At 39.6% G+C, this 11,848-nt stretch overlaps 3 protein-coding genes and 1 pseudogene across 3 annotated transcripts; 2 read left to right on the top strand and 2 right to left on the bottom strand.

Moving 5' to 3' along the window:
• Positions 1-28: 28 nt before the first annotated feature.
• Positions 29-1,575, top strand: LOC141821614 (cytochrome P450 89A2-like; annotated as a pseudogene).
• Positions 1,576-2,612: 1,037 nt separating this feature from the next.
• LOC141817595 (protein RETARDED ROOT GROWTH, mitochondrial-like) lies at positions 2,613-6,693 on the bottom strand. Its single transcript, XM_074705231.1, has 7 exons — positions 6,269-6,693; positions 6,050-6,164; positions 5,006-5,171; positions 3,935-4,083; positions 3,699-3,850; positions 3,100-3,214; positions 2,613-2,988 (listed from the first exon to the last, which is right to left on the bottom strand). Exons 1-7 carry the CDS (start codon positions 6,691-6,693, stop codon positions 2,878-2,880), a joined length of 1,233 nt encoding a protein of 410 aa, XP_074561332.1. The 3' UTR covers positions 2,613-2,877.
• A 1,108-nt stretch (positions 6,694-7,801) lies between these two features.
• LOC141817612 (uncharacterized) lies at positions 7,802-9,541 on the bottom strand. Its single transcript, XM_074705250.1, has 2 exons — positions 9,284-9,541; positions 7,802-8,206 (listed from the first exon to the last, which is right to left on the bottom strand). Exons 1-2 carry the CDS (start codon positions 9,381-9,383, stop codon positions 7,938-7,940), a joined length of 369 nt encoding a protein of 122 aa, XP_074561351.1. The 5' UTR covers positions 9,384-9,541; the 3' UTR covers positions 7,802-7,937.
• Positions 9,542-9,758: 217 nt separating this feature from the next.
• LOC141817603 (large ribosomal subunit protein uL10c) lies at positions 9,759-10,639 on the top strand. The gene has a single exon (XM_074705239.1). It carries the CDS (start codon positions 9,818-9,820, stop codon positions 10,511-10,513), a length of 696 nt encoding a protein of 231 aa, XP_074561340.1. The 5' UTR covers positions 9,759-9,817; the 3' UTR covers positions 10,514-10,639.
• Positions 10,640-11,848: the final 1,209 nt, after the last annotated feature.

The raw sequence follows: 11,848 nt of genomic DNA, 5'->3' as shown, positions 1-11,848 counted from the left end.
TTTATTTCCAAATATTCCCTTCATTTGCATGGACGCCATCAGCTTCGTCTTCGTCTTCCTCTTCCTCTTCCTCATCACCCCCCTCTCCTACTGCTTAACCACACTCGTACTAATTCCACGTCCATGTAACGGAACTTCGAAGGGGAGATCATTGCCGCCAGGCCCTCCTCCCCTTCCTCTGTTGGGCAATCTCTTCTGGCTTCCACCCTCTTTCTCACGCATCGGCACTCTCTTCGCCCACCTCCGAGCCGCCTACAGCCCCACTGTCACACTCCACATCGGCCGCCGCCCCGCCATCTTCTTCATGGATGGACACGTCGCGCAGGCCGCCCTGATCCACCAGAGCTCCGCCTTTGCGCGCCGCCCTCAGGCCCTCGGCACCTCTCGCGCCCTCGGCAGCAACGTCCACACCGTCAACATGACCGACCACGGCCCTCACTGGCGCCTCCTCCGTCGAGCCCTCACTTCCGTGGCTCTCCTACCGAGAGCGCGCCAGTGGACCCTCGAAGCACTCGTCGACGACCTCACCTCGGCTGGCGCCGCCGGGGAGAACGAAGTCAGCCCCACCGAGATATTCGCCCGCGCTCTGTTTCGGTTATTCTCGCTGCTCTGTTTCGGCGAGGAGCTCGATGCAGAGTACGTTGTGGGCGGTGAGGGAGGCTCAAGTCAAATAAGCCTCGCAGTTAAGCTCAGCGTCTTCAATTTACTGCCCAAGGTTGTGCTGGTTGTGTTCTGGAGGAGATGGATGAAGTTATTCGCCTCCTCGGAGGCGGCTCGATGATCTTTTTGACCCGATCATTCGAGCTCGCAGCCGGGATCAGCTTGCGGTTAAGGAAATACCTCGTTGCAGAAGTATGGCATCATACCTTGATGCGCTCCTCGGCGTCGAGCTCGAAGACGAGGTACGTCGACGTCGGCTGACCGAGGAGGAGATAGTGAATCTCTGCTCGGAATTCATCAACGCGAGCACCGAGACCACCTCCGCCGCGTTGCAATGGATCATGGCCAATCTCGTCAAGCAACCGCACGTGCAAGACAAATTGGTGGCGGAGATCGCGAGTGTGATGGGAGCTAACAAACAAACGGTCGAGGAGGAAGACATCAAAGAAATGGAATATCTGAAGGCGGTGGTGCTGGAAGGACTGCGACGGCACCCGCCGGCGCACCTTCTGCTGCCGCACACGGTGGCGGAGGAGAGGGAGGTGGCTGGGTACGTATCCCGCGGGGGGCGGTGGTGAACTGCTCTGTGGCCGAGATTGGTCGGGACGAAGCGGTGTGGAAGGAGGCGATGGAGTTCCGGCCGGAGAGGTTCATGGTGGGCGGGGGAAGGGGAGGGAGTGGACTTGACTGGGGTCCGGGGAATCAAGATGATGCCATTCGGGGCCGGGAAGAGATTGTGCCCAGGGATGGGCATGGCGATGCTGGTGCTGCAGTACATGGTGGCGAATTTGGTGTGGAGATTCCGGTGGGTGGAGGTGGCGGGGAAGGAGGTGGAGCTGGCCGAAAGAACCGGGCCTCACTGTGGGCATGAAGCACCCGTTTCTAGCTCGCCTGGTGCCGAGGGCTCCGTGCTAAGTAAGGAGAAAATTAAAAATAAATTAAATTTCGTTGGCATTATTGAAGTTGAATAATCTGCATGCACTTTCAAGATTAATTAAATTGTAAGAAATGGATACGTGGGCTATAATTTATAGTTTGGAATGAATAAAATAATTTATTTGTCCCTTTCTTTGATAATAATAATAATAGTATAATAGTAAAAATTGGTAGGATAACAAATTTTATGTTTGACAAAGTTTATTTATTTTTAGTCAACTTAATTTGTTTGAGCAATGAGTCATGTCGATATCAATGCTTACTCTGTTCTGATGGTGTTTGTTAGTTAGAATAGAGTCCCAGGATAATGGTGCCGCGGTAGGACATCTAAATTGTCACCCAGATACCTACGATTCGATCTCCAATTACGACGTATTTATAAAAATTTTCCTCCAAATGAGGAGCACAATCAAAGGATACTGGACGTCTGGACTGACCACTGCGTACACTTCTCGATTTATCCTGATAGTCGGTGGGAAACTTCTGCGGGATCAAACCGATCACTCCAGAGATAGTCAACGGGGTTAAATAAGATTTATTATTTTGTTAATTAAAATAGAGATTGTGATGCAAAATCAAATCATATAGAAAATTTAGACAATCACAAAATAACTCTCGCATAAAAAAAATCATTCAAACTGATATGAATAAAAAAAGCCATTAACTGAAAATTATTCAGATATGACACTTTTATAACCTCAAGTGTCAACTAAACTCATACGAATCAAATATAAAACCAGAGTAATCTAATTATTGTACTCTCTAACATTAACTGCATACGAAGCTTATTAAAAAGTTAATTTTGAATGATTACCAGAATCATTCAAACTAATTCTGCTCCTAGATAGAAGATCATACAGAAATTAACTTAAGAATTTTTAAAAACTTATTTTTCCGTATTTGCATTAGATTATATCAATACTGCTTAAAGATTTATAGAAACAAACAAAAATTCGCTGCTTCACAGGTTACAATATTCTGTTTCAGTAGCATTCCAACTACATGTTCAGCAGCTCAGCAACGTTAATGATTGCAATTCATTTCCTCTTCCCTACCCAATCACTTAATTAAAATTTCATATGCAAAATTTACAAGAGAAAAAACAATTACCTAGGACTTCAAAGTTAATCTATATTGTTTTTCTGGAACTCAACAAAATCAAACCATTGCCGTTGGTAGATGATGATAAGCAAATCCGTTTTAGCCCGTCAGCCCAAGCATTGAAAATAAACAGTTGCTCGTCGGCTAGTTTCTGGCCCTAGTCAGATTGCAGAAGCATTGTTATTTAATGTATGAGAGGAAGATATCCAGAGCAATCAAAAAAATGATCAGCCACTCCAAGAAAACAAATGTTCGATTCTGAAGGATTTCCTGGATGATACTGATATTATGCTGCACAAGGAGCAAAAAATTAGCAAAAGAGGAGGAGAAAAGATAAATCATAAAATTGGCACTGGCAGACAAATCTAAGAAACTACAGAAATGATGAGGCTTGAGGTTTACCTCCACGAATTTCAACTTAAAATTAAGATTTTCAAATCTCTGTGATAGCTCATATTCATCCCGAAGATACTCCCATACCTGTGCATAGTTAGCATTCTTCCAAGCAATATCTGAACTGCAAAATTGATAATAGCATAAGTTCATAAAAGAGTTTCCAGTTATAATAAATATTGAATCAGTGTGAAACTATCCGATAAGGTTAAGAATACATAGCAGGAAATTAAGTGACCCACATCAAGGATTGCACAATATCATCGAGATAGATCTAGAATATTTTCTGATTCTAGTCTACTCACTCAACAAAGAATTAATGAGAAAATTTTTGCATGCAAATTGGAGAAACAAATTGCAAGCACTGACATATAACTGCAGATGTCAAAATTCAGCAAAAGCACTGGATTTTGTCAATGAAATTTTGCAAGAAATGATTCTGCAAAAGAAATTCAAATTCCAAAGGAAGAATGGAAGACAACTAAAGATAGAAACAAAAATCACCAGATAGAAATATCATAGATTTAATAATAGATAGTTATTGATAGATAACTGTGGAAACTATATTAACGAATAGATAAATTGATGATGCAAAGCATAAATGTCACCTCTCAAAAAGCCCGAGTTTGAGAATTACAGCAGTCAGGTTAGAATTTGATCTCCACACTAACTGGAAAAGTTGCTTCCGTTTCATAGTAGAAATTCCAGTCTTCTCCAAAACACGGTTGATTTCTGCAAATTCGGCCACCATTCCATCAACCTAACAAATATGACAGTATAAGTTTTCCATCAGAGAAGATGAGCAATCAATGAATTTGAGTCTGATAAATATCTTGCAACATACTTGCTGGATGTAGTGATCTAGAGCAATGCTTTGACTAAGAACTCTTCCTATGATTCGTATGCCATCCATATTCAAAGTCTTCAGCACTATATAATCAAGTCCACCTTGCATCCAATTCTCAAGAGTTGGTTTCTCAACTATTGCGAAATCTAGAGTATCAAAAATTCAAAGCAAATTTAGGAAGTTAAAAGGCATTGCTTTTTCTTCAACTTTAACAATAAATCTTATTTTTTATAAAAGGGCATACCTAATATCCTAGTAGAATAAAGCATGATTCATGTAATGGAAAGAATTGTAAATCAATGCAAGTAAAGCAGCAACAGAAAACTAGAAAGATGCTCAAATTTCAAACTATACCATACAACTACTATAAGATTTTCATTTCTTTTTTTTCCTGGGAGTATCTATCCTGAATAAAATGATGCTTGTTAGGGCAGTATAATGCTAAAAAATAAAAGGGAAAAGATAATGACTAAATTAGTGTATCATGTCAAAGGAAACCAAGATAATTAAATATGAACTCCAAGCATATATCGAGAATCACCTAAATTTACAAGCGTTTCATAAATTCTTCTTTAAAAAGGAGACAGAATATAAGGCATCTCCTTCTAGGCCTTCTTACAGTTCTCTGTCTCACATTGCTATCATTGCGTCAAGAAAGTTGACAATCAAAGTTAGAATTTCATTTTACATGTACTAACACTGCATTTTTTTTTTTGGAACTCTGAGAGTTCTGGTTACATCCTAACTTCACACAATCTAGGATTTAAAAGTAACATTTGTAGTAAAATTGAGGGTACATGATGATGAAAGGAGCATTTACATTAAACAGCCTATTTTCATTGTCCAGCTTTTAGTATTTTCCAATACACTAAATTCAATTTGATGGCCTATAGCTTAATTGTTCGACAATAATGTGGCACAACACCACTTTTGCAATATGCCATGCCTATAAGATACATACACGCCAAAGGTGTTCTAATTCCAACATATGAAGAAAATAATGCATAAATGGTGCATTTTTTAATTTTCCCTAGGAAGGGAGCTATTAAGCAACTTTGGAATGCTTACCATCCTTTCTCATTTCTGGCAGTATACCTGAAGCATGCTTTTCAACAATCTTCAGATACCCATCAACTTCATGATCAGAAACATTAAACAACACAACTGAACCATAATGAAATACAACCATATAATGGCAAGAACCTTCGCTTGGAAAATCAGTCTTCATAACCTTCTACATTAAAGAGAAACCGAAGATTTCATGAGCAAAAACATTGTATTAGAATTTGATTAACAAAAGTTACATGAACTTCCATAATGGTAATGGTACAAAAACAGAAAACTAGCTAATTGCAGTTATACTACATACATAATGCAGTGAACTCAGTTAAAAGAAACACAGATGTCCTTGGAATCTAGGTTCCTCATTCTATTCATGATACTGCAATTACTGGTTATAATGGAAGGATGGGAATCTAGATCATTGTGATAATGAAATTTCCAAATGTCAGAAGGCTACAGATAAATGGAATGCATACATTTTCCACTCTGGAAACCATCCACATATCCTAATGTTTTGCAAACCATCAATGATTTTACAGACTTCATGTATGCTGCCACCACTGTAGTTAACCTGAACAAAATAGAAGAAAAGAACTAGATACCATGATTTTGTATGCATTCCATCAGTTTGAATGGCTCATTGTACATTTAGTACTTCAAAGTTTCTTCAAGGAAAGACTTTAAAGAAAGGAAGGAAAGAACAATCGCAAAGAGAGAGAGAGAGAATAGTTATTAGCTTTCAGCCATTTTCATAACTCTTTGCATAGTTAATTGCCAGTTTGCTTATACAGACATCAAACAAATCACACATTTAGGAGATGGATGAATGTCAGATTATAATAGTAGTGCGGCAATACACAGCTTGTTCATGATGATGATAATGACGATCATGATGGATATCAACCTATTGATCACTTTCCATAAATTTGATTTTACAAAAAAAAAACTTAAATCCAGATATTATTGAACCTGCCAATTAAATATATTCCCAAGGACAAGTTACACACTTCAGCAGCATTTTATGAAGTAAAGGTGACAACAGTAATTTACCTGCGAATCGTTCTTATCATCATGGTATCGGAGTACAATGTAATTGGTGGATCGAGAGGTATGGGGGGTGACGACATTGAACGCATTTTGGGCCTGCAAGCTCCTCAAATCAATACTGCAATTCAATTGAAGTCCACCACCATAGAAATCAACAAACGGCAGATAAAAATCAAAACCGCAATCATATATGAACACTATAGGCAAGCCGAATCAGCACACCTAGTGCAAAGGAAATAAGCCTTGACAGGGATGAACCGGCTCCGCTTCTCCTGCTGGGCCTGCGATAGGAGGTCTCCCTGCTCCTCGTGGAGCGGGGAAAGCGCGAGGGGCTGCTGATCCTCCCGAGACTCGACCCCGCGGTCGGAAGGGCAGGAGGAATAGTGCCTCGGAAAGGGATTGTTGACGGCAGAGCGGAGGAAGTAAAGAACAACGAGGGGGTGTCGGGGGGACCGAACGAGGGCGAAGGATGCGGCAGCGGACAGGCCACCGCCGGGAAGAGAGAAAGGGATTAGGATTTGGGAGGGGCCGCGGTGGAGGGCTTTGTATGGAGAAGGGAAGTAGGAGGGAGGAGGAGGAGAAGAAGAAGAGTAAGAAAGTAGAGTCCGGAGACGCCTGCCGAGGGCGCGGAGCGGCCAAATCGCCATGGCGGCGTTACATCAAGAGCGGCCTTTATATAGCACGGATGGGCGAGAGATCAACGGGAAAGGAGGGTGGGAAAGCAGGGAAGGAACAAAGACAGATTTGTTTTTTTTTTATTTAGAAGGGAGATAAGATTTATTAATATAATATATGTTATTTTATTTGATAGAAAAAATAAAAATTAAATATATAAAATTATAAGAATATTTTTATTTTTTAAAAATAACGACGACGGATGAGAAATTATAAAAATTCTTATATGTAGAAATTGAAATATAAAAATTAAAAAAAAGATAACATATGTTTTTTTTATAATGTCTGTCCTTGTTGGAAGAGAATAAGAAGAAAAAGAAAATTAAAATTATCTATTTTTATCATCAGATATTCTAACCTCTAAAAGATATACGACAAAGATCAACATTGATGTTATAGAGTATGAGTGATTGAAATTTAAATAGTGATGGCACATGTTATGTGAGAAGCGACAATGCAAAGATGAAATACTTTATAGATAAATTAATTTAAAAATTAATATTTTAAAATAAAAATAAAATTAAAATAAAATATTTTTAAATTCTCTTTTCTCTTTTCTCTTTCTTACATTCCAAATCACAATATAAGAAATTGGATTGATTCATGAACATACAAGAATAAAGTTTATTCTTCTCTTTCTTTCTCCTCTTTAACTCATTTCATCCCATTATAATTCTCCTTTCCTTTATTTCTCTGTTCCTTCCCTTTTCTCATCTCCTTTTAAACAAAGCGTAAAAAGACCAAGTACAACAAACTACTCATCTTTTTTATTGCAAGATTGACGATTGTCCCTCTAGATTAGAGGTGTAAACGAAATAAGTCAAGCCCAAGCAAGCTCTGTAGGATTCAAGCTAATTAAATCAAGCTAAATCTGAATTTAAAATGTACGTAGCTATTTAAGTTTGACTTAATTTATTTTTTTATAATTTAATTAAATTTGACTTAAATTCACAAATTTCCGTTCATGGTGTTGTTCTCCGACATATAAAAGTATAATATAAGTTTTATTACAATCATTATTTTAAAATTCACAAATTTCGAATTAGTAGCAGTTATATAGTAAATGTTCATGAGCAAATGTTGATAAGAAGAAACCAATTATATGCTTCAGTACATTTTCTACTTGCCAATCTATCATGCTGCTTCTGCAATGCATAATACTTGTGGATATCATGAAGATACATCTCTCGAAGCTTTGCAATAAGGGCAACAAAGATCACTTAAGTGGGGCTAAAAGTGTGTAGATGAGGAGCATCGAGACCAGTATGATAGCTCCTCCCAGAGTGAACTTTGGACTAGTCCATAGCATGAGGTTAGACCTTTCAGTTCTTTTTATGGGATCTACTTCTTCTGACAATGGATAATCAGATCGCCTGGGGTTCCAGCTCACGTACTTGTTGGGGTTGAGTTCTGAGAACATGCTTTTCTTTCCCTGCTTCCTAAAGCTTGACCATGCCTTGTCCCAATCTCTAGACAGCTTATCACCTGCTTACAAAATAAAAGAAGAAACATTCACAGGTGCTATTGATTCATTGATTTGCAACAAATCAAAACTCGTCAAAGTATGTCACAGAGTATCATCACTTGAACTAAATCAAGATACAAGAACAAAACAGATGTAACAACAAATGTTTTCCATCTATTTCCTGTGGTTTTTGAACTTTGCAACATAAACACTGATTATTACTTAAAGCATTGTATAGTTCACTAAATAACTTTCCTATTGTGCCATCCCATTTAAATTTGGATAACTGTACACATTTGAATCATCATCCTTCGATTCTACCTAATATTGCTTGGGAATCTGGGAAATGATTTAGAATTATATCCAGAATGCAAAGGCAAATCAACTAAGTGACAACTGAGAGTGCATTTGTTTAAACAGTAGGCTGTAACCACTAAATAAACAATCTCAACATTCGCACAGTTATGCATGGCACAATACCTAAACACGGTATAAATTTGGATAAAAATTCTTAAGATCATCTTTGAGAGTGACCAAAAAGGAACTGAACCACCAAATTCAAACAAGACTACATCGCTCAAACTTCCCACAAAAGTGTGCAACAAAGTTACACCTTATTGGGAAATCCTCCTCGACCTTAAAATGTGTTATGGAGAGAAATGTTGTAACAACTCTGCAAAACACACTCGAAGGTAGTACATAAAGAATCTAAGGCTTCTTGCAGTCGTAACAACCTGCTCTGTAGATCATCAGGCGCTGCTATGAATTAGAGTGTTAACCGAGACACACTGTAAATACTGATCATCTTGATTACAAAGATAGGTAGGATATATAATTCTTAATCCTAACTCCAAAAGTTCTACAAAAAATGATGTAATTGAATGGGTGGGCAATAAGGTTGATCTTCTTTTGATAGAGGTGAAGGTGGAATCTCTAGTGGTATTTGCTTCCCTATTAGAAAGAATATAGTTCTTTTTCTTCTTTCTCTTACTTAGTCTTAAAGCTCTCTTTTCCATGTTACGTAGTTCATATATCTAAACACATGCATCAAAGGAACAAGAATAAGGAAAAAGTTAGCATGAGATGACAGAATCGACCTTTATCGCTCTTGCCGTTATCCGGCGATCGAGGATCATTCTTGGAGCAACGAGGTCGGAGAGGAATCCGCGCTGCGAGTCTCCCCAAGCCGACATCCATCTCACCAACCCGATTGCTAGATCAATGTGCTCAGTGGAGTCGATAATAGGGGAGAGAAAAAGTAGCGGAAGCAACCGGAGCTTTCAGAGGAAGAGGAGACCAGCTACGCTACGCCATCGCCGATAGAGTTCAAAGCAGCCTCCGAATGAAGCGAAGATTGATGAGGTAGGGGGGAAATCCTGGGCCGTTTATTTCTCAATGCGAATCAGCTGTGTTCTCCGTTTCACCAATAAATAATTAAAGCCTGGCACTGTGCAATTGAGTTGGTCCCACCGATGTCCTGCAGACAATTAGCCTGCACCACGACTAGGTCCAGACAGCGGATCTGCATTCGTTAGCGAGCTCCGCCTCCGACCGCAAGTGAAGATAAGGCAACGCTATCTCGACTCGAAAGCCTTTCGCTTCCTCCTCCGAGGTCTCCCGAGTCTCTCTCCATGGAGGCCTCTCTCTGTTGCTCTTCCACCTCCACGCCGCCGCCTCTTCGCACTCAAGCACAATCCCTTGCCCTCGTACCTCTGTCCAACCCCTTTTCCCTCTCTTTCCGGCCACGCCGTCGAAACCCCTCCTCCTCCACCACCATCCGCGCCGCCATCAGCCGCGCTAAGAAGGAACAGACAGTGGAGGTCGTGAAGAAGGAGCTCGAAGGCTGCCACCTCATCGCTGGCATCCGCTACAAGGGTCTCACCGTCAAGGAGCTGCAGGACCTCCGTGCCGCTCTTCCCCCCACGTCCCGCCTCCTTGTCGCCAAGAACACCCTCGTCAGCAAGGCCGTCGAGGGCACTTCCTGGGCCTCCATTGCTCCCTGCCTCCAGGGCATGAACGCGTGGCTCTTCGTCCACTCCGAAGAGATACCCGAAGCCCTCAAACCCTACCGCACCTTCCAACGCGAGCGCAAGCTCGAGGAGAACGACTTCACCGGCGCCGTTTTTGAGGGCAAGTTCTATGCGCCCCACGAGTTCAAGTCCCTCGAGACTATGCCTAGCCGTGCGGAGATCTACGGCAAGATCCTGGGGGCAATCAAGAGTCCCTCGATCTCGCTTGTTAGCACGCTTCAAGCCCCCGCCAGAGATGTCGTCCTCGTCCTCAAGGCTTATGTCAGGAAGCTCGAAGAGCAGGGTGCTGCTGCGTAATTCCTATCCTTATGTTTGTTACATGTTCAATTTGCCATTTTGGATTTGGATGATTAGATTATTTCTTGATTAACTTCGAAATGTATGATGCTGTATACGCCTTCGACCTCAAATTTCTTTGCCATAGATTGTATCTGTCAGTAACAAGATATCACTAACCAATTGTGAGATCATTCCACAGAAATGCCTTTATCTATACTGAATTTTATGAATTGGGCCATTAAGGCACGATGGACATAACTGGGACAAGTAGTTGAATTAGGTGTTCTCTGTATCATCACAAACTCATGGTTGTCATAATGGGCAAAGATAGTTCAGGGTAAACATAATTTTAACCACTGCAACTACTGAGGTTAGACTAGGAGGCAAAAACTAAAAATGCTTTGCTTTGTTAACTAACTGCTACTGTATGGTTATTAGATCCTATAAACATTTTGCATGATATTAGACAACCAGGTTTCTTTTCTTCAAGATATTTTTTAAATTCAGATAGAACACCACCTTACATTTACTCTTCTTTATGGTTTTTTTTTCAATTCAATTGGATCACTAGGTTCACACGGTTTTATCAGATAGCAAGCTTAGTTTTCTTAACAGAAACCAACAGAGTAAGGTGTGATGTGGATGCTTAGCAGTCAAATAATAGACATGCACAAATTTGTAAGTTGGGTAACCTAATTGATGATGAATATGAGCTTAGTGCTAATTCAAAACAACAATGACAGGTTATAGACCATTTGTATAAGTAACTCTTGTATTTTTCAGCTTGTGTCATATAACATTAGTTACTTTATTGTAGTGTTCAACCATGAGGGTTAGATTGTTTGGAAGCAACAAATGGAAAAAAAAAAAAAAAGCAGAGTTAAGGTGGATATGTGGTGTCAACAGAAAGAATAAAATTACAAATATTATAACCAACAACAATTAGTTATAGTTCCAATAGATGGTAAAAAAAACATACTGAGGGTATGTGGTATGCTTAAATGCATTGACTCAATTACACTCGAGTGATTAAGGACAAATAAGCTTGGTTCTGCTATGCAAGGCCAAAGCACTTTGTAGAGCAAATAGTGTTTGGTAAATTCAACTTTAATTTGCTTTTCCATTTAGTAGCACATTTCAAAAGCTACTTTTCCAATCCAGATGAGAGCATCTTTTACATATTATAATGATATGAATATATTTTATATTATATCATAAAATATATTTAATATTTGAAATTTTAGTATTTAATAGATATTAATTAAAAACAAGATATAAATGTAAGATATTTTTTAAAATTTATTTAATTAGTTTTCTTAATAAAAATAAAATTATAAAATCTCAATTACCATT

Source organism: Curcuma longa, chromosome 2, assembly GCF_044706935.1.
Source record: "Curcuma longa cultivar G26 ecotype Majalengka, Jawa Barat chromosome 2, ITB_CL_G26_1.1, whole genome shotgun sequence".
NCBI lineage: Eukaryota > Viridiplantae > Streptophyta > Magnoliopsida > Zingiberales > Zingiberaceae > Curcuma > Curcuma longa.
This window is presented reverse-complemented; position numbering and strand designations above follow the sequence as displayed.

Coding starts and splice junctions, on each gene's coding strand:
- LOC141817612 (XM_074705250.1), bottom strand. CDS start 9,383: ATGGATGTCGGCTTGGGGAGACTCGCAGCGCGGATTCCTCTCCGACCT. Junction 8,207..9,283: donor TAACGGCAAGAGCGATAAAG/GTCGATTCTGTC, acceptor TTTTGTAAGCAG/GTGATAAGCTGTCTAGAGAT.
- LOC141817595 (XM_074705231.1), bottom strand. CDS start 6,693: ATGGCGATTTGGCCGCTCCGCGCCCTCGGCAGGCGTCTCCGGACTCTA. Junction 5,172..6,049: donor ATGATAAGAACGATTCGCAG/GTAAATTACTGT, acceptor TCTTTAATGTAG/AAGGTTATGAAGACTGATTT. Junction 4,084..5,005: donor GCCAGAAATGAGAAAGGATG/GTAAGCATTCCA, acceptor TTGATACTCTAG/ATTTCGCAATAGTTGAGAAA.
- LOC141817603 (XM_074705239.1), top strand. CDS start 9,818: ATGGAGGCCTCTCTCTGTTGCTCTTCCACCTCCACGCCGCCGCCTCTT.